The following is a 26,828-nucleotide window of genomic DNA, read 5'->3' as shown; positions in this document are numbered from 1 at the left end:
AAAAGGCGTTAATAGAAACTAACATTTTTACAAAAGGAGCATAAGTTTGCAATGCAGTGCGCATTGCTGACTTCAAGGGAAATGAAAGTAGGAAAGAAACTCTAAAACCTAACTGTAGCAGCTTCTCATTTTAACTTTTCGTTTCGATTAGTGTGAATTTTAACTTCAAATTGTAATTTCTTTTATTTAGAATATTTCTTCCCCAGAAAGTTCTCCAGAAATAAAGAGACGCACTTACAGTCAAGAGGTAGGAACTGCTTAAAATGGGAGGGCGGGGCTCTGGATGGTTTTTGCCTTACTAATCATTATTTTACAAGTAAATTGCTATATTTTAAAGTGAGTAGTACCAAGATGTGATTATTTGTGTTTTGTTGTTAATTCCACAAACAGGGATATGACAGATCTTCAACCATGCTAACACTGGGGCCTTTTAGAAATTCCAGTTTAACTGAGCTGGGTCTGCAAGAAATAAAGGCCATCGGTTACAGCAGCCCTAGGAGCAGGCCCGAAGTCAGCAGGCAGTGTCTTGGAGAAAAGGAACCCGCGTCAGACCTTCCCCTGGGACTCGACGCAGTCGAGCCGTCCGCCTTGCATAAAACCCTGGAAGCCCCAGCACACGACAGGCCCGAGCCCAGCAGCCAGCTGGAGCCCACGCTCTCGGGCCGGGGCACCTTGTATTCCTCCTGGGGGAAGAGTCCCGACAGGACAGGCGTCAATTTCTCAGTCAACTCCAACCTGCGCGACCTGACGCCCTCGCATCAGCTGGAGGTCGGAGGCGGCTTCCGAGTGAGCGAGTCCAAGTGTCCGCTGCAGGACGACGGCAGGCCCCTGTTCCTGGACACGGCCGCCTTCTGCGGCGCCGACGAGGGGCTCGCGGCGGGCTTCGGCCGCTCGCTCCACGACAACTTGATGGATGGGAGTTGCACCCCCCAGAACCCACCACAGAAGAAAAAGGTTACAAATCTAACAAGTTAACAGTTGTTTTCAAAAATTCTGCTACTGAGGGGAACTGGCAGCTAAAATGTTAATCATACAAGGCATTCTTAATTTAGTAATTCACATGAAAAATTTTTACACATGCATTTTGAATCCTTTTGTAAATGCTAACCTAATGTAAAAAATTGAGTCTTGGTAGAGAGCATGACTGCAGATAGCAACTTCAAGTTCACTTGTTCTCAAAAAGGCTGCTTGGGCTATTACCGTATTTATATATGAAACAGGCAAGCATGTCCACAGACACGCTGTCCGCAGTGTTTCAGCCATGGATGTTAGGAATGTGTTGGAAAGTTTTATTCCAGAAGTATCATGTATTAATAAATAGTTGCCCATACACTGACATTTGGACAACCAGAATGCCTTGTTCTTGTCAAAGAATGGGACAGACCACAGCACTTGTTTTGTTAACAGGCTTGTTGCTTTATGAGTCAAAAGAATTTTAGTGATGTGTGCTTTTAATTTTTATAACAGAGTCCAGTTGGCAACTTTGTGGGAAGCAATGTAGTATAGTGGAAAGAGCACGGGCTTTCAAATAAGACCTAGGTTCGAATCCCGGCTCCAACACTCACCAGCTGTGTGACCTTGAGTGAGTGACTTCCTCCATTTCCTCCTCTGTAAAATGGGGATGATGATGTGCTCTGTCAGAGGATTGCTGTGAGGAGTAAATGAGATGTGTGTTTAAACCAGCTAAGTGCAATGCCGGGCATATAACAGGCATTGGATAATCGTCAGTAATTATTTATTCAGAATAAGCATATCTGACAGTTTTTTTAATGTAAATATAGTAATTCTCTATAAAAGAAAAAAGAACAGATTGATTGTGACATTGAAGACAAGAATAAAAGATTTGCTTTCCCCCCCTTGCCTAAGGTTTCTCTACTGGAATACCGGAAGAGGCAACGCGAAGCCAGGAAGAGCGGCTCCAAGTCTGAGAGCTTCCCGCCAGCCGCGGGGTCGCCTCATGCCAGCGGCAGCGCCAGCAGCGACGGCTGTGCCCACAGCGCCGAGAGCGGGGAGCAGGTGCCCGGCAGCGCCGGCCCGCCCTTCCCCACGCCTGCCGCGGCCCAGGGCGCTGCTTCGGAGGAGTCGGGCAGCCACTGTCCTGTGAAGGAGGCTGCCGCCGCCGAGAAGAATGAGCCGGAAGTTCAGTGGTAAGCTTGTTTAGGAGAGTTCTCGTCTGGGCAGTACAGGCTTCCCTTAATGCCCACCCGGGGCTGGGCAGATCCCGGTTCCGGTCCATCATGCAGGATCCGCGGCCGAGAATCCAAACCGGCCGCTTGTTCCTCTGCCTTCTTACTTCCTGTTCACATTGTCTGCTCTAAGGAACTTGCACCGAGACAAGCCACAGTTCCTGTGAAAGGTGTGTGGCTTTAGCAGGAGGGCTCGGCAGAGGACAGGAGGCCCCGTTCCCGGCCCGGGCCTCCTGCGGCCTGAGTGCTCAGTCGGGCTCAGTCGGACGAGGGCGGCCTGTGAGGGCTAGGAGGCACCCTAATAGGCTGCAGGTTGGCACACTGCATTCTCAACTGAGGTTCACAGCAAGTGGGGGAGAACCCAGGAAGCTGAGCTCCTTAGTTCTTACGATTAGAGTACAAAACAGCAAGACCAGAATCAGCGATTTCCAGAGCTTGACTCCAAAGGATTTCCCAGTGGAGCCAGCGCCCTGGTCTGAGCACAAGCTGCTCCAGGCGCCGGGTGAGCAGCCGGCAGCAGCTTCACTGACTTGAGGACTCTGTTTGATCTTAAAGGACCGCTTCGACCTCAGTGGAACAGGTGAGAGAAAGGAGTTACCAGAGGGCTCTCCTCCTCAGCGACCACCGGAAGGACAAGGACAGCGGTGAGTACGCGTGCCCGGGCACCCTCGCCCTGCCCCTCGCTGCTGGGCAGCCCTCTCCGTGCCCCTCCCCGCAAGCTAACGTTCTCTTCGGGTCTGCTCTGCTTCCTCTCCAGGGGGAGAGTCACCATGTGTGTCATGCTCACCGAGTCATGTCCCGTCCTCACCTTCATCTCATTCAAACCACACTCCCCGGGTGCCGGCCAAGGGCCTGGCCTCTCTGAGTGAGCTGACGGAAGGTAATGGAGCAGATGATCGAGCGAGCTGGTCCTTTCGGTACCTTTTGAAATCAGGAAAAAGGACGGCCTGTGTTAACCCGTGCACTGCCGAGCGCTTCCCGGGTCACTTTGCACTCACTGTCTCTCTGCTTTACAGATGCTGATCCTGAAAATCTAGACCCCGTGGCTACAAACCAATGTCCATCCCCAGATGCTTCACAACCCTCTTGTAAAAGCCCTTCAAAAACAAGTAAGGTGAGTATGTGCCAGTGTGGGTGTGGCCGCTCGCAGGTGCCCGGGCGTGCTAACCTGCAGCCGGAGGGGTCACTGCCTGCCGAGCACCGACTGTGACACGTTCCGTGTCAGACAGGCGCCCTTGGGTTTATCGCGTTTCTTTCACTCATTCTTGCACAGCGAGCTGTGCGAGTTTCCTGATAAGCACACCTTAGCAGGTTAGACTCACTGTTGCTCTAACGGTGTCGAGGAAACCCAAAGCCTCGCCAGGACGCGACCAGCAGTTAATTCTCTAAATACAGTCATGTGACATTCACTGAAAGGAATGCTGGACCATGTGTGTCCAGGCAACCGCAAACAGGCATTCAGCATTTTCAAGGTTTTATGTCTAAGTGGTCTTATATTTGAAATGCTTCTATTTGAACATTGTGTAAGGAAACTGATGAAAAGGGATGGGAAATAAAAATCTTTCTAGTTCTTTCAGAGTGTACAGCTCAAACTGCTTTAAGGAAGATGAGCAGTTACAGTTTAAAGACGCCCAGGACTGTCTTCTCACCTTCGCTTTAGTAAAAGTTAATTCAGATTTTGAGACAGCTATAGACAAGTATGATCATTCAAGAGACTTTAGCCTTTTACAAAACAGTCTACAGTTTGCAAAGCTGTATGTCTCCCCTTTAAAACTCTTTAAATGCCAACAAGAGTAGAACTTGAGGCACGTAAAAGTTCTGAAGTTTTCACACATGGAGTGTGCGTGTGATGTGTCTTCTCTTTCCAGCCTGGTTCTCCTGCTCACCCACAGGGCAAAGGTCCCACGCAGCCGGAGCCGCAGTGGGAGGCCCCGGACGCCGAGCCCCAGCACAGACAGCTCTGCAGCCACAGCCAGGCCCTTCCCAAGCCGCCTCTTCCTCAGCCACAGGTTCGCAGTTCATCTGAGCAACTTCCACAAAAGCTGCCTTCTGCCCCCGCGAAATCGCACTGTCCTCCATCACCTCACACGGAGACGCCCCCCAAGTCGTCTACACCGCACCCCCCGGCGCAGCACCTTTCCCCCAAGCCGCCCTCCCAGCAGCTAGGGTCTCCGTACCGGCCTCACCACGCGCAGTCCCCTCAAGTGGGCACACCCCAGCGGGAGCCTCCCAGGAACTTCTACCCCGCCGCGCAGAGCCTCCCGGCCAGCACCCAGCAGGCCGCCTCGGGAGCCTTATTCACCCCGCCACCCTCAGGACAGCCCTCGGCCACCTACGGTCAGTTTAACCCACCGAGCCTCAGCGGCCTCAGCAGCACGGCGCCCCCGCCGCCGCCCCCGCCGCCCCCTTCGTCCTCGTCCTCCTATTACCCAAACCAGCAGCCCTCTGCGAGCTTCCAGAGTTACCCTCAGCTCAAAGGGAGTCTGTCCCAGCAAACCGTGTTTACATCAGGACCAAGCCAAGCACTTCCTGGCGCCGTGAGCCAGCAGCCCGTCCCCGGACACCACGTTACTCCGGGGCACTTTCTGCCCAGCCCGAACCCGGCCGTTCACCATCCAAGCCCCTCGGCCCCGGTGCCCCCGCCGCCGCCGCCGCCTGCTCCGGGCCCCCACCTCGTGCAGCCGCAGCACCCCGTGGCACACGTGGTGGGGCCCGTCCACGCCGTCACCCCGGGGTCGCACGTCCATTCGCAAACGGCGGGACACCATCTGCCGCCGCCGCCCCCGCCGCCCGGCCCCGCTCCCCAGCACCACCCACCGCCCCACCCCGGCGCGGGGCTGCAGGGCCTGCCCGCACAGCACCAGCACGTCCTCAGCTCGGCGCCGCCCCCGCCGCCGCCCCCGCCGCCCTCGGCGCATCACGCGTCGGGCCAAGCCTTACACCGCCCGCCCCACCAAGGACCTCCGCTCTTTGCGTCGAGCGCTCATCCCGCCGTGCCGCCGTATCCCTCGCAAGCCACGCACCACACCCCCCTGGGGCTGGGGCCCCAGCACCAGCCTTCGGGGACAGGGCCGCACTGTCCATTGCCAGTCACGGGTCCTCACCTCCAGCCCCAAGGACCAAACAGTATTCCGACACCTACCGCTTCAGGGTTCTGTCCTCACCCTGGCTCTGTGGCCCTGCCGCATGGGGTTCAAGGACAACAGGCCTCTCCGGTACCGGGCCAGATTCCAATTCTCAGAGCACAGGTGCCACCGACGTTTCAGAACAATTACCATGGCTCAGGGTGGCATTAAAATGGACTCTCAAAACATTTTTTTAAATGTTCTGTAAGATAAACTGTATATTTCATATGTACCTGTTAAAGGTACTTTTTAAAGCTTGTACATGAAACTTTGTATAAAAACAAAAAGAAAAAAACACCAGTGCTCTTTCATTGTATGTTTCTCAGTTTCGCTTTTCAAAATTCCTTTCAAAATGTGCTGTTAAGCCAGTATTAGGTATCTTTTTATTTGGTGAACATTCCAGCTATTTTTTTGACAATAGGTTTAATGCTACATGATCTTTAAATTTTATCGTTGCAATTAAATTCGTTAGGGAAGATTTTTCTGTATTGTTTCCGACTTGTGCATCAGCACACGGCTAAGCGACGGCGCTCTGAGATCTGCACTTTCCGTCAGCCCGTGCGTCTCGGTACAAACGCAATACGGATCTTCAGAGTTTGGTGCGGACCGGCCTCATTTGCTTTTATCGGTTATTTGCAAGCAAAATGTAATTTAATGTATAGACTATTTCTACTGTCTCCCGATAAACTGTAAATATGGCATTTCTTTTGCGTATATAATTGCTTACAGCTTCTCATTTGATATGGAGCATTGTACATATGACAAGTCTTTTGCAAAACTGTGTGATCTTTGTGAAAGTAGTACAGTATATGATCTTTAATTTTTTTTTAAATTTTAAATATACTGTCACACTGAAGCACTGGTTGGGCATTTTAATTCATGTTAATAAATCACAATTATGTCAGTTTTACCAAATTGTTCTGTACAAGTTCTAAGAATGAGGTCTGCTCGAGTGTTTTTAAAGATCCCAAGCACAACCGATCGGGGCAGGCACCACCTCGCCCGGACGGCGCAGCAGCAGGCACTCCTGGGCCACCCCCTGCCAGGGCCGGAGCCACGCTGCAACCAGACCACGATGCATTGCACACAGTACGAACTGCAAGTCACAACTGTTTGAAATACAAATAGTTAGACTAACACACAGGAATATCTAATTTGCACATTTTAGAACATTATTGAAGTGATCTACCGATTAGAAATTAAGACCTTAAAATTAGTATTTTTCTTTAAAAAAAAAGTGGGAAATCTTACATTCTTGCAGCACATATAAGGGGAAAAAGGCATTATTCTCAGCACGCAAATGAAATGAAAATGGCCTCTGAAGCTGAGGATTTCATTGCTGGAATATAAAATATTAGTTACAGTTTTGGAGAAATAAAGTCCCCAGCCTGCCTTGCAGCTCTCGGGGGGCGGGGCGGCCCGGGCGGCTGGCGCAGGCGCACCGCACGGGGGGAACTAACCCTGAACGTGCCCGAGATCTGCTAGTAACAAACTGTGCTTTATACTTTGAATTTCCATTTTCTTTTGAGAACTAACTGCTGAGGATGCATGAACAGCGCAGTCAGGGCCCAAATAGAACACTGGGCAGCTTTGCCACCCTGGACTCGTCCGCCCGCTCCGGCGGCGTCCCCGGACGAGCCGCGCGACCTCGGACCCGGGTTCGGGGAGCGGACTGAACCAGCCAAGGAAACGGCACCGCTCACCTCCAACGGGACTAGCATTCTGTTTTTAATTCCTCAGGTTTTTTTATTACTCCACAAATCATACGTAACCTTTTGTGTAAACTGCAAAATCTCATTCTTTGCTCTCAAGTACCATTATCTTTTTTAAATTATTTTAAAATGGGAGAGAAAAACAATATAAGAAAATCTGAATTATAAATACAAACTGAAGCTTTTTTTTTTTTTTACCCAGGATGTTCCAGGAACAAACAAGTTCATTTTCACCCAGAAGCATACGTCCTTTGGCAGCCCTTCCCCTTTGTTCTGCCCTTGGGTGGCCGGTCTACCAGGTCCCAGACACCAACCTGAGGCCAGGATGGGGACACACGGCGTCTGTGCAGACCTCACGTGGCTGCAAGGGCGAGATGGGATTTCAGCTGCAACTGCTGAGCTGCACCACCACTGCTCCTTAGCGCGCGTGCACTCCCAGTCAGCCAGCTGCCGAGACCAAACCAGGCCTAATACAAACCTGTTTACGTTTTAGGATACTCGATCTCACACTGTTGACTAGGCTATTTTATCTGAAGGGATCCCCCCCCTTAAAACTCACAATTAATTTACTTTTCCAAAACAAGTTAAGATCCTGTTAGAAAAATGTCATTCAAGTGCACTACCGACCCTGGTTACACATTCGTGTAGACACGGAGGACGCAGCCCGTGCTGTGGTTCTGTAAGAACGTCCACGGAAGCTGTGGAGGGCCTCGTGGGGCACGGGCAGCTGAGGGCACACACGTGGTAAACGACAGCATTATTCAGAAACGACTCCACATGGCACAGGAGACGGGACCGCTCTACCGCCCCGCAGCATGTGCTCGAGTGCAAATCCCCAGCACCAGGTGTCTCGTCCCATCACAGGAAAGGCCCCAGCAGAGCACGGGTCACTGCAGGGAAGGATCTAGACTGCACGCGGCAGCATCTCCCCGGAAGCACTTACGCCCTTACAAACAGTAACAACTTCCTCCTGAACAGCCTCCCTGCGAGTTCCGCAGCAGCTCTATCTGTGTCAACAATGCTGGCATTTCTCTTAGTTTTGGTGCTACTATGCTTGACGGCAAGCATCTGTTCATTTATTACTTCAATACAGGGCAATGAGCAAGGCAATGTCTGAAAAAAAAACCAAAACACTTTAATTTTTAAACTGCAAGCACCTCAAACAATGGGTTATTGTTACAACACTTGTTAGCTTTCCACAATCTAGTTATTGCAAAGGCATATGGATAAATGTTAATAGACAAAGTCAAGAAAAACGAGGCACCTTAAGAATGTAGAATTTGAAATAAAAAGACATCCAATCCACTGACTTCTAAAAGAGGCTAAGTACACCTCTCTATATATTACATTCTAAAATTGTATTGCCTACTATGGTTTGTGTCCTGGTTTCTACAATTTTGAGGAAATGCATTAACAAAACTGTGCAACCTACAAGGGGAAAATCATTTTCTCAACTCCAATTCAGGGCAAGGCAATGAGCAAGCAGGTACAATCGCTTACAGCCACACACGACGCTGCCCGTGGAATGAGGGGTCACTGTTACCTGTGAGGAGATTCTGCCCACTGCACTGCGAAGGATGAAAATCCACACCTCGTGTTCTAGACAAACACGGTCATGCTTTTCCAAAAAACATGGCTGTTTTGTTTGCTTCGTTCCACACACTGAATTCTTGCCCCATTCAATCTATGTTTCTAACGTAACAGTGCTTGGCGGAGGCAACACCACGTGGTCCCGGGTCATCACATTTGTAAAGGGAGGCCAACCTTTTCCTCCCCAAGTACTTTTAGGAATATGCAAAAATACAAATGGAACTGCTCGGTCAGAACGCGTATTTCCGGCTGAGAAGCACGCCTTTGCCTTCCTTAAAGCGCCGTATTGGGAATGACAACTTGTAATCCAGAGCCACTTGGTTTTAAATTCAACATAAAAAAGGACTTTTACGGAATGAAAAATCTGCACCATTCCTTGGAGCAGATCAAATCTGCTCCATGCAGCTCAGGCTCTGAAGCACTCAGGACCTGCGGCTTTTCTGAGTCCCCACCCCGTATTTAATGGCAATCAACATTTACAGAGTGCATTTACACACACTATAATACAGGAAGGATGTCCCTCTGCCAGAAGAAAACATTGTACATTTCCTTGCTGCTACTTGGTTCCAACTTGATAATGTCTTAAGATTGTAAAATTATATAGTACTCAGCTAAAATATTTCTTCATAAATAGTTACAAAACCTGCCAAAACACAAAGGGGAAAGTATTTTTCGTTCAAAAAAACTGACATTTGAATGTCACACAACACAAGAAACAATGCTTGGACATGTTATTGTTTCCAGAAGAAAATGGTCAGTGAACTACTTAGCTGAAGACAGAAGACTACCCTTCCCCAGGATCACAGTGCACAGAAAGCAGAATGTCAAACAACAGTACCTCGAAGCAAAACAAAGGTCTGAGGATGAAGCCAGCTCACTTGTAATCCTGTTAAAGAATGAGAGTCACCGTTTCGGTCCAATGTCCTGGAAAACATTGGCTAGCTCAGAACGCTCTATTTGTAGAATCTGCTAAGAATTCAACCAGGGATGCCGGAGGCATTCGCCGGCAGAGGCTCGCTTCTCCGGAACCATCTCTAACATGGGGATCAGGAAATCCGTGAACTGCGCAGCGTCCTCATGGGGCCAGCCGTACTTCTCCACGAGCACGTCGAACAGGCTCCAGGGCTTCAGCTTGGTGATGTGCCGCAGCTCTCCTGCAGGGAAGGACAGCCCACGTCAGGAGCACTGTGCCTCCCGTTCCCGTGGCTGGACCAGCCACGCAGACGACATACCCGCTGGACGCTTCCCACTCCGCACCCCGAAACCTCCACCCTGCCCCAAGCAGGCAACACACGTACCCATGACCAGGTCACACAGTCCAGAGCAGCTCACAGACGCAGACTGGGACGAACAAGATCAGATGGGTCAGATCTGGTTTCTTTATACATGCAAAGGTGTACTGGGCGCCCACACTGATTTCCCTACAACCTGGAAACTTGTGCCATTTGCAGGTTTGCTTAGAGGGACCTACAGGACACACACAGACCCCCTGGCCTGTTCTTTCTGCCCCTTTCCCTTGAGCACCTGTAATGATGGTCAAGTGTCCTTTATATCTGAGCTGGTCTTTACGACAACCACCAATCACAAGTGGCGAGCCGGCCATGGAAACGTGGCTGCACTGTGACCGAGGAACTCAAGAGTTTTCATTTTAACTTTCGTCAGTTTAAACAGCCACACGCAGCTAGGAACGCCTGTTCCAGACGGCCCAAATTCAGAGGCTAGCTCCAAATCAACAGCATTCATGAGCCTGCATTTGTCGTGGGAGCTAAACTCCACAACACTCAAGTGCAAGACCTGAGGTCGCGGTTTTCAAGTGGTTGCTGTGGCAGAGCCCGGTGTGGGCTCAGGTGACTCAGACTCACTCATCAGAAGGACCCCCAAACTAGGGAGAGATCTGGGGGAGTCAGGTTTAAGTCCAACTGCCACAGACAGTGCATTCCAAACACCTGGTTCCTCCTAGGATGTCCCACGGCTGCACACAGAGCAGCTGCTTCTGTGTCCCCAGGGCACACCCCATTGGCGGCTGCAGCCAGAGGGCAGGAGGGTCCAGGCGACAAGCGCCATGCGTTAACGTGACGTGGCAGCAAGGCAGCGGCATGGTGCCCACAAGAGTCCTCCAGACGCTGGGGCTGTCTCCCAAGTTCACCAACAAAGCACTGCCCTCCCCCGAGAGCTACAGTCACATGAAAACACCAGGAGACAGCCTCAGCAGCCTCAGACAGCTCAGCAGACTCCTGTCCTGCTCGCGGGTGCTCCTGGGCAGTGCCCACTGCCTGCTCTGTCCACATGGACGCATGGCGGCGTGCTCAGGGTTCCACACAGGAAATGTCTTTGGGATTTGTTAAGCAAGGGACTGGAGTATGAATAGGCTTCTGACTCCACCATGAAAACCAACGGTCACCAGGCACCTCCACCCCACCCGATCCCACCGGGAAAAACGGGCTGAGCTGGCACAGAAGGGCAGGCTACCCTTGCCAGCAGCATTCGAGGCCTAAGGAGCTAAAGACCCAGGGACTCTGGCCTGTGCCCCTTCAATGTTCACCAGCCAACCTTCCACCAACGTGCACCGGCACAGTTACAGGTACTGAGTAACACAACAGTGATTACACACCAAGATTGTCAAGGCATAGCAAGCTAAGCCTCCGCCTGTGACGCTGGCTGCCCGTAACGGCACCGCTCCAAGCCCCAGCTTCCAAGCCAGCTTAGGCTAATGTGCCACGAGGCGCTGGGGTGTCCGAGACGGCCGCTGTACGCACACAACCTACTTACTGCCTCATCTCAAACAAAGCCTCACTGAGCCTCTAGCACCCTGCAATGTTTAGGAAATCCTGACCAAGCGTCTGCACGTGCCAGCACGGACGCTCGCTCTTTCCTCATTGACGCTCTCCAAGGCAGCGTGGTCTGTCCGCAAGGCAGGCATGCAGACATGGCCCGCCCACTGACTCGCTCTCCAAATCCCATGGCAGCTAGTTTGGCCAAATCAAACCCACAAACGAGAAACTCAACACCAGGGCTCCCTCCTGCACGGCGGGGAGCAGCTACTGGAGCCCCCACCTGCTGCCCGAGAAAGAACAGTCCGCACGTGGCCGACAGATGTGCACGGCCCAGCTGAAATCAACCACTGAGCCAAACACCTCTCTGACAATCTACTGGACTGTATTTGTCCATACAGAGCGCAGAGAGTCAGCTATATAACTATACTTATCTACTTAAAATTTTATTTATTTTTATTAAAAAGAGATTTGCAGAGAGAAAGACAGAGAGAAAGATCTTCTGTCTGCTGGTTCACTCCCCAAGTAGCTGAGCCAATACAAGTCAGGAGCTTCTTCCAGGTCTCCCATGCAGGTGCAGGGGCCCAGGCCACAAGCAGGGAAGCGGAAGGCAAGTGGAACAGCCAGGACACACACCAGCACCCACATGCGATCCTGGCATGCGCGAGGCGAGGATTTAGCTGCTGGGCCATTATAGTAGGTCCTATGATTTGTTTTTTAAGATTCATTTATTTTTATTGAAAAGACAGATTTTACCAAGAGGAGACAGACAGATCTCTCATCCACTAGTTCACTCTCCAAATGGCCACAACGGCTGGAGCTGATCTGATCTAACGCTAGGAGCCAGGAGCTTCTTCTGGGTCTCCCAAGCAGGTGCAGGGTCCCAAGGCTTTGGGCCATCCTTTGCTGCTATCCCAGATCATAAGGAAGAAGCAGGATGGGAAACAGTAGCTGGGACATGAACAGGTGCCCACACGGAATGCTGGCCCTTGCAGACAGCCAGCTGAGCCATTGTCCCCTAACTACACCATCTTACATGACAAGCTCCCCCATTCCAGATCACTTAGCAACTCCATGAACACAGCGGGTCATATTCCACGGGATGAAACCCCTGCAAGGAGCAGCCTCAAACACCTCGTGTGCTTCTGGCAGCTCATCCTCACACAGAAGAGCCCGCAAAGATGCCGTCGGTGACAGCCAGCCACGCACACCGCGCGGTCCTGGACACGGACAGAGCAACGCCGCAGCAAGGCCGGACACAGAGCAACCAGTGAAAATGCCTGCGTTCTGCAGATATGTGGGGAACCAGCAACGCCAAGTCAAGACAGGAAAAGCAGCTCTGTCTCTCTAACTCTGCCTTGCAAATAAACAATCTTTTAAAAACTGAGTTTTGACATTTATTTTTTCTTAGGAAAAGATGTATTTCACTGAAATACATTTTCCAGATCACTGGACACAATTGTGACAATTTTTACTAAAAGCCTGCTTTTCCAGCTTTTGGTAGTTAAAGAGAATGTCACTTAGACTGGCCTGCGACCATGAGCTGTCAGTCTCAGCAGTGACTCCCTCACGGAAGCCCCGCACCGAGCTCCGGCGGCCAGCAGCTCCTCCAACTTCCCAGCTTGCCCAAGCAACACCCAGCTCGAAGCAGCCTTGAGACTGGAGCGTGCGTGGGCCCTGTGTCCCCGGAAGGACAGGGCTTGGGGCAGCAACTGACTTTACCAGACACTACAGGGCTCTAAGTGCTGAGTGACAGATCACTGCTTTATTCCCCAAATGGCCAGAGGCCAAGGCTGGCCCAGGCCAAAGCCAGGAGTCAGGAATTCAATTCCGATCTCCACCCAGACACCCGAGCCCTCACCAGTTGCCTTCCAGGGTATGCAGCTGCAGGAGGCTGGAGTGCGAGTGGAGGCGGGATTTGATCCCAGGCCAGCCAGGAAGTGATGAGGGAGCCCCAGGTAGACCTGAGCTCACTGTGCCAGCCTCCCAGCCACCCCGCAGCGCTAACCATTTCTACTACACTGTTCCTGAATGCTATTTTAAGTCATTTATGAATTGAACACAGGAGCTTCAAAAAACACATGATAAAGTGTAACACAAATCCTGATAGGACATTTCAGTAAATGATCCTCATTAAAGAGTGAATCATACATAAAACAGGGTAAGTCAGAAGCCCCGGGCCTGATTCCCGGGGACTCTGCTGCGGAATGAGCAGCTCAACGTGCCGGGCTGAGGTGAAGCTGCAGCCTCCACTTCTGGAGCACTTGCCCGGTGTGGTCTGTGACACAAGCAGACAATGACGGTTTGGTTCTGCAAGACAAAGCTCCTGCACCAACTGCACTGCTGGGTGTCATGCGCACTGAAGGCCTTTAGTCTGACACAGGCAGATCCTCACTGCACCCCAGTGCACCTGTGCCCTCCGGAAGCAAGGCACTGCTTTGTATCTGCAAAGCTAAGGACTGGGGCCAGAGCGGTGGTGTCACCGGCTAATCCTTCGCCTGCAGCTGCCAGCATCCCACATGGGCGATGGTACGTGTGCTGGCTACTCCATTTGATCCAGCTCCCTGATTATGGCCTGGGACAGCAGGAGGGTTGGCCAAGTCCTTGGGCCCTGCAAACATGTGGGACAACAAAAGAAACTGCTAACCTCAGACCAGCTCAGCTCCGGGCGATGCGGTATTTAAGGAGTGAACCAGTGAATGTGAGATGTGTCCTTCAGATAAAAATAGATCTTTTTTTAAAAAAAGTAAAAATAAAAAGCCAAGGATCTCCTTTAATGCTTCTGTTCTCAACACAGCAGGATTCTTGGCCGCAGCAGCCACTCTCGGGTCACCAGCACGGGGTCACCTGAGGGAGCGCCTGGTGGGGACCCCTGCTTGCTGGGCACAGAATTCAGAGAGCATTGGCTTCCATCAGGTCACACCTCATCTCCCAGCCTTCCTTGGTGGCTAACAGCCATGCCCGGATGAAAGCAGTAACCACTGTCCCTTCCCCAAACTTCAGCAGCAGCTTTCACTCCCTGGCCAAGGAGGCATTCAAAGTTACCAGCGAGAGGAGGGCAGCCACGATGCTTGCCTTGAATACAAGGACCTCGCCAGCCCCCGCACAGCCCAGCTGGCACGTTCTGAGAGCTGCCAAGTGTGAATGCAGTCTAGAATCCCACTAGAAACCCTGGCACCAGCCATGCTTCCTGTGGGACCACTTGTCCTGCCCCAGGCCCCTGAAGGAGGCGATTTGGGTGACAGGGAGGGGTTTATGCTTTGCTCTCCTCTTGATTAGCTTTAAGAAAAACAAAAATCTTAATGGATGCGCTTTAAGATTCTTTTATCTACAAAATGTGAATTCACCCACAACTGGGAGGCCACATCAAAACCATCCCGGCTCCTAGGGACAAGGTGACGGCTACACTCCCGAGAGGCCCGCATCAACAATGAGCAGCAAGGAACGGGAGCTCCAACTGGCTGTCTTTTAGGGGCCTCCCCACCGAGTCACAAATACTGTCTCAAAGAGGAATCGAGGCACCACAGCAACACTGCGTCCCTGTGCTTCCGTCCTTCATGGGGATGACAACGCGCTTTGGCTGTGCCGCACATCTGCAGCAGCTGCTCAGGAAGAAACCTAGCCCAAGCCCTACAGCGCCAGCGAGGATGACAACCACCACGCCGCGCCAGGAGCGGGAGCAGACACAGGCTGAGGGGGAGAGGCCACGCAGTCCCGGGGGCCCCACTGGCTGGCACTGCTGCTATAGGCTGTGCTCTGTAATGCTGCTCTGAAGGGGCCCTGACTCAACGGGTGAGGGCTCTGGCCAAGGGCCTAAGAGCAGCTGCCTGCAGGAGATCCACGGCTGGCACCTTCAAACAACGCAGGTAACCCATTTTCTCTTCTGTGTGGTCCAGAATCTGCCCCTCCCCTCCCCTCTCCAACGGTCGACCAGGCACCAGTCAGTCTAAAGACAGCACACACGCCTGGGTGGTCACAGAGTGGCTTTGCCAAGTGCAGGTCCTCACCAGCAGGCCAGATGCCCGTGGCAGGGAGAGGGGCCGTGGCTGCCATGCTGCCTTCAGCTCTGCCCCACCCCCTTGACAGCACTGCCCGCCGGGGATGCTCTAATCCTGGCAGGTGAGGCTGACAACACTCGGGTCACTTGTCATTCAACTTGCCCCTGACCATGACAAATCTCCAGCCTAGGCCCTGAACCCTGAAACACTCAGAAATGTGAAAGCGGCGCATGCCTCGAAGAAAACGAACAACTCCTAAGTCACCCCAAATCCCATGCCATCCGGACCTCTCAGGTCAGCGCCCTCAGTATTAATGCCATCGAGAACGTTGGCAGGGCTTGCGGGTCCTGACCGCCTCTGCAGAGCAGGTCCTGCGGGCCGAGGGCAGCTCACAGCAGTGACCCCGCTGGCAGCCGAGGAATCCCAGGGTGACTGCTGACCTGACGGGCTCCGCCCCACACAGCAACTTTCACCAGCAGCTCCACCCTGAGTCATCTGACAGCGCAGCCACTCCACGGCTGCCGAGTGTGCATCAGGCTGTGAGACCCAGGCTTGCCCTAAATTCTCACAACAATTCACACGGATGCTCCGACTGGTGGCTTCTTTCCTGTGCTGACTCTTTCTAAGTAAGGGAACAGCAAAGCACATGGACCCGTGCGGAAGCAGCCTTCAGTGGGTAGACTGGAGTGGCCGGGAGAAGCACCGGCACGCCCGGAGCGTGGGCGGGAAGGCACCCTGCTGGCGCACTCGGCTCCCAGGCCAAGGGGACCCACAGAGAAAGGCCCGGTGAGGCGGCACTGCCAAATGGGGAACACAGGGTTCTTCGAGAACCCTTCCCATGGGTCGAGAGCCAAACTGCCTCTCCAAACTGAGCTGAAACAGCACAGGCTTCCGTTTACTTCTAGAAACTGCAAGTTCCTCAGTAAAGGATCCTGCAACCGAAAAAAGAACAAAACGGGGTGGGGGGGGGGTAGGTTGTTGAATTCAGAGGGCGAGGAATGCCCTTCACAGGAGGAACACGTACTGCGGGGAAGGCTTTTCAAAAAGTTGTTCCCGGCCGCCTCTGTTAAGCATGGAAAATGAAGAGTTCAGACAAGCCACTTCCTGAAACTCACTCCCACCCCCTCCGGCAAGCACTCTCCTATTCAGACTGCTGGGGCGCAGGCGCAGTGGCCGGAGGGCGACGGCAGCAAGCTGATCCCTCGAGAGACAGTCTCAGTCCAGATCAGGGGCTGGGGCGGGGTTACTTGTCCAGGGACTGCTTCAGCAGAACTGCCCGGCAGTGCAAGTCCAGACACAAACGCGCAATTCACCCTTCCAGGGGAGGAGGCTGCCGACAATTAGCGCTGCAGAAAGACTGTTACCTTTTCTGGTGAAAAATTCCTTGGAGTACTTCCCCAACATAGCGTATTTTCGAGGGACTTTCCCCAGCAGTTCAATGATCAGTGCTATGTGATCTGCACTGGGAAACATCACCAGCAAAACAGAAACACACCACAGCTGAATCAGTACACTACACGCACACGCCCCGCCGCCCGCGCAGACAGAAACAGCGCGCCTGGAGAAGCAAAGCGAGGGCTTCCCCCAAGCAGCCGGATTCAGGACCCAGAGCTGCAGGGCACCCAGGAGGAGCCGCCACAAGGCCAGCTTCGGCCAGCTTTTCAATCAGTCTGGGAGTCCTGCTGGGTTGCCTTATCAATTTGGAAGCGGTGACTTTGTCATCACCGTTGTCAGTGCCAGAATCAGACGGGGCCAGTCGTTTCTGTCTGCATCGTGGCGCTTTCCAGGAAGAAGAGGTACTACCTCTGCGATTGAAGAACTCCCGAGAGTACTTTCCAGACAGGGCAAAGTGCCGTGGGATACTGCCTAGCAGCTCTATGATGTGGGCTATGTGGTCTATGGAGGAGAGAAAAAAAGGAGATGGGATGGGAGGGACAAGGGGAAGAATGGGACAAAAGAAGAGGGGAAAAAAATTGAAATTAGTAAAAAAAAAAAAAACTCAAACAGATTCAAATCAACAATGTTTGCAGCACGTCCATGCAGAGGCTGGTGGGCCTGGTGGCCTCAGCCACCATCCGGAGTAGAAACGGTGGCTGAGGCCAGCTCACCCCAGGCCACCTCAGCATTACAAGCAAATAAAGCATGGAGATGGTTTACAGATGGAATTCAAGCCAGAATTCCTAGGTTTTCAACTCAGCTCCCCAACAGGAAAGTGAAACGGGCGGCAGACCAGTGGACCGGCCGGGGCCTGCACTGTCGGGCCTCCGCCTGCCAGGCCTCAGCAGCAGTGCCCACTCCGGCCTGTTCGCTGACCTCGAGGGGGCTTCAAACTCAACAAGTCTGAATTTGGTGTTTGAAAACCGCAACATGGCTCTATTTCCATCTAAACGCACGAGCCTCTGCAGGAGGAGACGGGACAGAACACCGCACCACTCACCTTCGTCTCTTGAATAATCCTCCCCAGAATGCGGTTCGAACAGGTAATCTCCCGTGGCCAGCTCAAACGCCTAGGACACAACAGAGGATGCGTAAGTACCCCCAGCCGCGGGCCCCACGCCCCCGCCGCCCCCAGGGAGCGTGTGCACCAAGCTACAGAACCTCCCACAAAGGCTCAGGGCAGCTGCCCTTTCTTCCAAACAGTTTAGAGTACCAGGAATAGTCTTCTGCCTCTTCTAATGATGAGCCGTGCATCGCCCTCACACACAGGGGGCAAGCCTGGGTGCCAGCGAGGTGGCAGCACTGCGCACAGGCCCGCGGGATGGAGCTACGCGTCCTGCATGTGTGGGACAAGGGCTGTAATTCCGGCTTCTGCCAGACCTGGCCGACCCCTGGCCGGCCCTGCAGGCATGCCCTTCCTACCAGCAAGGACCTTCACGCGGCAACAGTCAAGGGCTACCTTGAGCAGCTCATTGCCAGTTTTATCATCACTTCACTCGTGTTGGCTCAACCTACACAACATCCAGAGCCAAGCACGATTCCGTTTCTCCCCCCTGTGGCCAGATGAAGTGTGCTGGCTGGCTTGGGTCACTGAGGGCTGCTTCCTGGCCTTGCCTCAACATACCAGAGCGTGGGAGAGGCTTGGTGTGGCCCCGTCCCTTGCTGTATGAAACATGTTCAGGACCATGGGTTTAACGTCCTAACAATCCAAAAGGTACCAAGTATTACACCTTTGCTGATGAAATGAGAAAAAAAACCCCACTAAATCTCTTTCTACTTCTTTGCATATTTCTCTTTTGAATGAGACCGTGCTGTTCTGAACGGGGCCAGCTTCCTTGGGTCTATTCCGGGATACCCAGGAGCTCCCTGGGGCAGGTCATGGCACCGACGGACTGTGCCTTCCCCTCTGCGACCCCAGAGCGCTGGCATGGAAAGCTGAAGCGAAAGGCCAGCCGCCTGGAGGAAGGGTCTACCTTCCCAGCACTGTCTCGGACAACTCAGGCTGGGCACAGGCCGTGCACACCACATCCTCCCGCGACAAAGCCGCAGCAGGGGCAAGGCACGGCAGACTGCCTGCCAACGGACACTTGCTCATCCGCCCACAAGCACTGGATCTAAGCAGAAGGCAGCCTCGGCGCAGGCCCAGTACCACAGACACACCACACTACAGCAGGGCAAGCAGGAAGATGGCTGTGTGTGCCACCATGGGCCAATCTGAGGCCCGGGCAGACAAATCTTCCAACTGACCCCAACTCCAAATCAAAGGCTGGGTCATGTACCCAGCGGCCGAGAACATCCTTCTAGCCTGGTCAACCGGTCAGCACCTTGGAAGTCAAGAGGGACACACGAAAATCCCAACAGCGGACTGTGGTCCTGGGAAGCCACGCAGAGGGGTTTTCTCCTTCACACCCATGCTGGGCTCCGTGAATTCATTTTCCAAATTCCCTCTGTCTGGCTGTGATGTTTTGTGCTGCCCACAGCACAGAATGTTAGCTAAACGTCTGTTCTTTACACGATGACTGCTTGGATGAACTACCACGGGCCTTCAGGAAAACTCGGACGCAAGCTTATCGATGAAAGGCTATTTTCAAAAGGTTCCCTCACGTTGGACGCTCCCGGTTCTCTGGGAGGGAACAAGATTCTCAACAAACACGGGCATACGTGACACAGCGAGTGCACGTGAGGATGCAGACACCAGCTTCTGTACTAAAGAAAACCCTTCACGCTGAGCGCTCCGAGAACGTGGAAGATCAATCCCTCTCCGTATCAGCTTTCCCACTTCCAAGGAACTAGTCTGTCAGGTCGCTCTCCCTTCCATGGCAGGGATCAGGAGGCACCACGGGTGATTTACAAGTGATGTCATCAGTACTGGCACACACCAAGGCTTCCAACCACAGAGGAAAGCTTTGGGCTGTGACGCGTGCATCTGGGAGGACCCTGAAGTCAGAGAAAAGGAAGAGACACAGCCACTGGCCCGTGCAGCCTGACTGTGCTGCCCTGGCATCCTGGCTCTGGCAGGGGCCTGGCCAGGAGCACCCTCCACAGGGTCCGGTGGCAGTTTCGCATTTGTGGCATCTCTACATTGGCACGAGGCGGTCAGATGTTAACACACTGCAGTATTTATAAACTTCAACAAAAGGGTGGGGGTGCGGAAGCACTGCCAGGATGCCTAGGAAGAAGAAACGCTGCCGGCAGGCCTGGGAGGTGCAGGAGAAAAAGCCCCCTCCCTCCCGACAAAGGCCCGCCGCTGGAGGCAGGGCAACACCCCGAGCACGGCCAGCAGCTGAATCCAGCAGTTGGGGCAGGGGCGAGGAGGAGCAGGAGGGAAGAAGCCACAAGCAACAAGTGAGGGTGACAGGTCGGGGCAGACACTGGGAGAGCCCCATCACAGTCCTGCTGTCCAGTTTCTCTGATGACATCATTTGAGTTCACACTCAGAACTGGAAGCGGGTCATTTCTGAGCTGAAGGTGGGGTGGCACCAATGCTCCGGCCACTTCACTGTTGCTGGAGACAGGGCTGCCTAGAGCTCACCACAGCCTGAAACGATGCACTGCTCCTTGCAGGACCAACTCTTCAAAACACCTCCGCTTCCACGGATCCGGCCCCTGCCACCACCTCCCTTCCCCTCCAGAGGGACACAGAATCTGAGGCCGATGCATTTGCACAGCCGGTTCGGAGCACAAAGGAACCAAGACACGCTGCCCACTCAACCATCTACACCAGGCCAAGCTGGTAACCAGAAACTTGGTTTCAGATGTCCACCAGAAAACGTTAACATTTTGCTCATTTAAATGGCAACCACAGCAGAGGTCGCTGGGAAGGACTCCGGCTCCAAGCCCACGGGATCTTCTCCCCTCTTTGGAAGCCTACAGTTTCAGGGGCGACGAGGTATCACCTGAAGTCCTGTGTCCCCACGGTTTCAGACTCCTGGGACTGGGGTTGTCTCAACAACAGTGTCCCTCGCAAGTCACAGGAAGCCAGCTCCTCAGGGTACAGCCACAGTGCACCTAGCCAGCTCCCCCAGTGTTCAAGATACTCTAAAAAAGTCACCATCCCCTCTCCCATCTACCATGGACAACCCCCAGCCTCAGCACTTGCATCATGTGTCCAACCCAACGCTAACTCACAGAGGGGAAAATGGCCAAGGCCGCTCTTACCATGCACGCCGTGCTCCAAATGTCAGCAGGTGTACTGTAACCTGCTCCTATCAAGACCTCTATGGACCTGTACTGCCGCGTCTGGATGTCTTCCGTGAAGTGTTTGTGCTGGAAAGAACACGGGTATTACCATGAAGAAACCACTTCACACAGAAAGGCATGTTTCTTCTCACAGAAACAAAAACTCGACTTACCACCCAGCAAGCATTTCCCAGGTCAGCGATTTTTACTCTAATTTTATCTGCGTTCCGCGGATCCAGGGGGTTCACCAACAAGTCGGCTGCCCGGGTTTTCGCTAGCATGAGCAAACAGCAGGAGTTTAGTGATTAGGACAAGGGTTCGCAGGCGTGAAAATACAACATTCACAGGGTGGTCATTTGGACCTGGAGCGCTGGAGTTCAACTCAAATGCATCATGAGCCGTCAAGCCCAGAGAAGACAGCAAACCGCAGGCACAAGGACCCCTTGGCAGCCGCGGCCTTTCCCCTAGTCTTCCCGACTCCCTCGCCTCCAGGCCGGTCCAAGAACAACGGCCTTGCTCCCAGTAGCATCTCTGCAAATGCTCATTATATTAGAGCTCATCCCCTCTAGGCCATCTGTAGCCCACTGCAGAACACGCAGGCAGCTGGGATGCTGCCACGGGCAGCCCAGCACATCCAGGGGACGAGCGGTCCACCTCACAGCTGCATGCCCACATCTGCAGCTTCCCCCGCTTAGCCTGAGCACACAGCCCTAGGCGAGAGCCGGGTAACACAGCCGCATGGCCGGGCCACTCAAGTCCGCCTTAGTTTCCGATAGGGAAGACTCCTAAACAGAGACCTGAGATGGTCACGGGGCTGCTCATGAACCTGTGACGCACTCCGGTGACTTTCAGGTGATTGAGAAACATGTATCAGTTCAGCCAGGCTTCCCAGGGCTGTGAGGACCAGAGCAGCTTCTTAAGACAGGTCTGGACCACGGCTACACCGAGCAGTTAGCCAAGGGGTGAGGCCCAGAAGGAGCATGTGAGGCAAGCCCTTTATCCTCAAACCTCCAAGTGACCCAGGAGCTGAGACTTCTGGGAAGGATGAAACGCAATCACGGCTTTTTATTTATTTTAGAAGTGGTATTTATAGACTCAACAGAACAGCCCGTTCCATGCAGAATATCCAGCACCACCTTGGCGAGCCCTTTTTGCTCACTCTAAAACCTGCTGAAATGAACGCTATTTCGTGAGCACACGCAGCTGCGGGAGCAGCACTTGGTGGCCTGCTCCCAGCACGCCCCGCGCAGGCAGAGCCATCCGTGCTTCTGTCTAGCAGCCTGGTGACTGGTGGCCCTCAGATGCCCAGGGCGGGGTTCCGGAGGGCACTGAGAGAATTTTGGCCAGTGTCTTAGCTCTCGGCAGTGGTGTCTCAGACTGGTAGACTGACCCATGCTAGCCGGCCTCAGATGTGCCCTTCGGGCTCCTTGCCCTAGGCCTGTATCCCCCTCCGTAAGGATGCGGATCCCCTCGGGGGCCACGTGCCTAAAGGGAAGACAGGGCAATGTGCACAACAAGGAGGCGAGCAGCTCGAGCACTGAGCAGGGAAGCTCAACTGATGTCAGTTATGCAGTAAACATCCAAATGTTTACCTCAAGGCACTGAGGTAACTACAGCACGAGCTTGTTGGCTCCTTTCTCAGAGAACCTGGTTGATGCTGCCTGCCCCCCAACACCGCATTTCTTTGCTTTTGCTCAGTTTATTAACTTTCCACCAATGTCATGATACACTTAAATAGCAGAATGATGGACATGTGACTATCGTAATAATGTAGGGGAAAGAGTGTGGGTTGGGAATAGGAAGGGCGGAGGGAGAAATCCCTGAATCTATGGAACTGTATCTTGAAAAGACAAAAATTTTAAGTAAATAAGGGCCAGGCGCGGTAGACTACTGGCTAAAGTTCTCTCCTTGCACGTGCCAGGATCCCATATGGGCACTGATTTGTGTCTCAGCTGCTCCACTTCTCATTCAGTTCCCTGCTTGTGTCTCTCCTCTCTGTAAATCTGCCTTTCCGAATAAATATTTTTGATTTGATTTTTCATGTTGTTTACATAGTTGAGAGGAGTGCATGCCCATCGCGGGCCTCTGACTAGGGTGGGGAGCGTCCAGGCGTGAAGGAAGATGGCTGGGATAGCAGGATTCTGTTTTTTCTTCTTTCTCTCTTTCTCCACTGTCTGAAGCAGGGGCTCAGTGGGGAAGTGAACCAGCACATAGAAGGCCCTCTCTTTAGCTCTCCTTTTCTCTTTAAAATCTGCTTTTGAAATAAAAAATAAAACTTTAAAAATCCAACACATCCAAATGCTGACCCCCGATGGACAGAAGGAGCACGCCCACAGGGCCAGAGAGGGCCTTGTGCTCACTTAACCCAGGGGGAGGAAGCAGGAATGACGACAGAACAGGACTGAACCCAAGTTCAAAGGTCAGTAAATACACTCTGAGGCTTGGTTTTCAGGAATAGAGGAAGAGGAAGAAGCAACCTCTGTGTGACCTCAAAACAAGAAACCCCAAACACAGAGGAGAGCTAGGGCCGTGCCCAGGTGACTGACAAAACCCGGGGCTCTGCTCTCTCCTGAGCAGGTGGACCACGTGCCTGGGCTGGCAGCGAGCATGCGGGAGAGGAGGCCCGAGCAGCGGCCGGCCCCGAGGACTCAGATCCAAGATCTGCCCCGGCAGAGGGCACTAGGCACGTGTGATCCCTTTCCTGAGACCAGGAAGCAGTCCGTTCTGGCTGCTGTAGGAGGATGCTCCAGTGGAAGGCCACGAGTGAGACGGGGATTGTAACCTGCCACCCACTCCTGGCTGTTGCCAAAGATACCCCGCCCCCCCAAGCTGCCCGATTAAGCAGGAAACACAATTTCAGACACCACACTCAGGGCAGTGCAATTTCTTTGTGTCCTCCACTGAACACACCCCCCTTGGGTGGCACTCTGCTGCAATTTGTTCAGATCTGTAAACAGTCCCCCAGCTCACGATGCACTCCAAATGACAGGAGGCCATTTCTTGCAATCATTTTAATTGTATAAGAACACAACAGGAGGTGTAAGAGTCTGCTGGTATTTCTTTTCCCTGTGTCAGCTCCAAGAAGTCAGTGACCATTCCCCTTTGCTCTGCCCTCCCCTGACGGAGTCGCCCCAGCAGCTCGCCCAGCCCTGCCTCTTAGTGGTAATGGGGACACACGGGAGAAAGTGGAGCTGTCTTCCTTCCAGGACAAAAGGCCTGCACCTGCTCTCCCTTTCGCCTTAGATCTCCTGACAAGCAGGTGGCAGGGTGACAGTGTCATCTTCACACGCAGCCGGCAGGACCCTGGCGGCAGCACCAAAGGGCTGGCTCCACGGTGCCCGAGCCTCATGCACTGTGTGCTGCTAGACCTCCTCCTACATCGGGGGAAATCAGCCCCAGGCCTAAGCAAGCACAACTGGAACGTATCCCTTCGTTCGGCATAGAACGACCCAAACCCTCAGCACCGCAGGCCTGGGAGCACAGCATGAAGGTCACACACTTGAAGCTGGGAGAAGCTGGCCGGAGGTGACTGACCGGTGCATCCTGTTAGGTAGTTCTATATACTACGGCGAAGAATAACGCATAGAGACGGAGGAGGGGAAGGTGTTGAGGGCAGAAAGCACACATCCAATAGAGTCGGGAGAAAGGAAGCTAGCTAGGAAAGACGGGGTCAGGGAAGGCAGAGACCCTGAAGCACAAACAACCTCTGAGTCAGCATGAGTCATGGAGAACCAGCCACGCCAACAGAGAGAGGTGATGGGACAGAGGGGACAGACAGGGCGACAAACACCCTCAAGTACTGTTCAGTGGCCACCAGAGCTCACTGTCGAGGGCGAAGGGAAGATGAGGTCGTATCCGAAAGATCTCTCTGGACTGTTAGAACACATTAGGCAAGCAGGGTCAACGTGACACAAGCCTGGCAGCTGTGTGACAACAGCCTAGGCCAGCAGCCACCGTGTGGCTCCGGAACAGACTCCACATGCGCCCCTCCCAAAAAAACAAAACCAAGACCAAAGCCAGTGGGAGCCTTGCTCTGGGGTTCTGTTCCCGAGACAGGAGTGGCAGCTTCCAAAGGACTCAGAGGAACCAGCTCCCCAGCACAGACACCATCTTTCTCTTCTACCCCACACTGTGCACACCTGCCACGAAAGGGCTGACACAAACTCAGTAAAGCTCCTTTATCTTGCCTTGCTTGTTCAGGCAGCAACCTGGAGGAAATTACCAGTCTCTAGGCCGTACCCCTGCAGGAAAGCAGGAAGTAAAACACGGCTCCCTCAGGGCAGGATGTTCAAGGTCACGCAGGGACCACGCGAGGAACCAGAACCGTCTCTCCACGGAACGGCATCCTCCGGAGTTTAACAGTTCCAGAGACTTCTCTGGGTAAGAGGCTCGGCAGAACAAAACACCCAAATTCCTTTTTTCCCCTTTTCTGAAAAAAAAGTTTTTTTTTTTTTATTCAAAAGGCAGAGAGAGAGAGGAGAGGGAGAGCAAGAAAGAGGGAGAGGGAGAGTGAGCGAGAGAGCGAGCATCTTCCACCCACTGCTCACTCCCCAGACGAAGCCACGGCAGGAACTCCATGCAGGAGGCCATAGGAATGGACGGCAGGGCCCAAGGACTTGGATCATCTGCTGCTGCTCTTCCCAGACTCGGCAGCAGGAAGCTGGTCTGGAGGCAGAGCAGCTGTGACCCACCAGCACTGTACTATGTGATGGCAGTGTCACAGATAATAACCTGTGATGCCACAACGCCAGCCACAAAGGTTTAACCAAGCTGCCACGGTAACAGGAACCGTGACGAGGGGAGGGGTGCTGTCACAGAGCAAGCCGAGTCGCTGCCTGGGACCAGTCCCTGCCTCCCTTTCTGATCCAGCTTCTTGTGAACACGGAGATGATGGCTCACGACTTGAGCCCCTGCCCCTCACGCGGGAGACCAGGCGCGGTTCCCAGCTCCTCTATCCATGCTGGCCCAGTCCTGGCCACCCAGCATTTTGGGAAGTCAATCGAGGGACAGAGGATTTCTCTCTGGCACCCCATCTTTCCCTCTCACTTAGCCCACCTCCACTTCACACATCCCCACTGTTTCTCTTGCTCTGCCTTTTAAATAAAATGACTGAGCGTACATTAGGAAAAAAAAAAACCCACAGGAGAGTTTGTTTAAAAAAAAAACAGTAAGTCTGGAGAAAATGCTTCCCTACTGTCCCTTCCTGGAAATGAACCATCCGTAGCCATTCTACGACACCTTGCAATACCCTCTGGTCACAGTCAAGGTGACCAAGGGCTGACTGTGCCCAGCCAAAGAAAGCAGACACGCCCTCCAGACAGGCCAGCAGCCACCAGCCACCAGCCAGGGCTGTCCCAGCATCTGCTGGCTCTGTGTCAGTAGAGGGAGCGAGGTTTCTGAGCTCCTCACTGCGGGCCAGATGGAAAGGAAGTTTGTCTACTGAAGTCAGTGAGTAGTCCGTGACATGTGCTCCCCAAATCAAGGCTTCAAGTAGGTCATGGTCTCACAAGCTCCCATCTTTAGCCTGCCATCCCTCTGAAACCCATTCCATCTCCCAGGATCCCATCCCCAGGGACGACTACCAACGTAAATTTATGGCCCTTCCTCTCAGTACAGCTAAAGAGCAGGTACATTCTTTTCCAACAGAGCTAAAAAAAATATATAACATCAGAACAAAGAGGCTATAAATTACCAGCTAAATGACGCATCGTTGAAACCCACGGGTGTAAGTGGCCAGATCTAAAAGCTAACTAAACACAGAAGGACAAGAAAAGTCCAGAAAGATGACATCAGATGCCGAGAGCAAGACCAAGGCTAGCGATGCACGATT

The 26,828-nt window shown here is 53.1% G+C and overlaps 2 protein-coding genes across 10 annotated transcripts in view; one reads left to right on the top strand and one right to left on the bottom strand.

Moving 5' to 3' along the window:
* LOC121166951 (inactive histone-lysine N-methyltransferase 2E-like) overlaps positions 1–6,221 on the top strand; it is a 67,393-nt gene extending 61,172 nt beyond the window's left edge. For all 3 annotated transcript variants that reach the window (XM_040996290.1, XM_040996289.1, XM_040996291.1), the window contains 7 exons: positions 191–247; positions 391–954; positions 1,867–2,147; positions 2,742–2,830; positions 2,944–3,066; positions 3,203–3,300; positions 4,055–6,221. In XM_040996290.1, the coding sequence (XP_040852224.1) occupies positions 191–247; positions 391–954; positions 1,867–2,147; positions 2,742–2,830; positions 2,944–3,066; positions 3,203–3,300; positions 4,055–5,482 (2,640 nt within the window). In that variant the 3' untranslated portion in view covers positions 5,483–6,221. The remainder of the gene's footprint in view (positions 1–190; positions 248–390; positions 955–1,866; positions 2,148–2,741; positions 2,831–2,943; positions 3,067–3,202; positions 3,301–4,054) is intronic.
* Positions 6,222–8,137: 1,916 nt separating this feature from the next.
* LOC121166953 (SRSF protein kinase 2) overlaps positions 8,138–26,828 on the bottom strand; it is a 167,964-nt gene continuing 149,273 nt past the window's right edge. For 4 of the 7 annotated variants that reach the window (XM_040996293.1, XM_040996295.1, XM_040996296.1 and 1 more), the window contains 5 exons: positions 21,172–21,272; positions 20,978–21,085; positions 17,820–17,889; positions 17,186–17,278; positions 8,138–9,767 (listed from right to left, as the gene is read on the bottom strand). In XM_040996293.1, coding sequence (XP_040852227.1) covers positions 9,583–9,767; positions 17,186–17,278; positions 17,820–17,889; positions 20,978–21,085; positions 21,172–21,272 — 557 coding nt within the window. In that variant the 3' untranslated portion in view covers positions 8,138–9,582. Of the gene's footprint in view, positions 9,768–16,746; positions 16,840–17,185; positions 17,279–17,819; positions 17,890–20,977; positions 21,086–21,171; positions 21,273–26,828 lie in introns of all 7 variants that reach the window. The other 3 variants (XM_040996292.1, XM_040996294.1, XM_040996298.1) reach the window with 3 other exon arrangements.

This window comes from Ochotona curzoniae, unplaced genomic scaffold (assembly GCF_017591425.1).
Source record: "Ochotona curzoniae isolate NIBS_2020 unplaced genomic scaffold, NIBS_Ocur_1.0 patch266, whole genome shotgun sequence".
In the NCBI taxonomy this organism is placed as follows: domain Eukaryota; kingdom Metazoa; phylum Chordata; class Mammalia; order Lagomorpha; family Ochotonidae; genus Ochotona; species Ochotona curzoniae.
The sequence above is the reverse complement of the archived record's forward strand: the minus strand, read 5'-3'. Positions and strand labels throughout refer to the sequence as shown.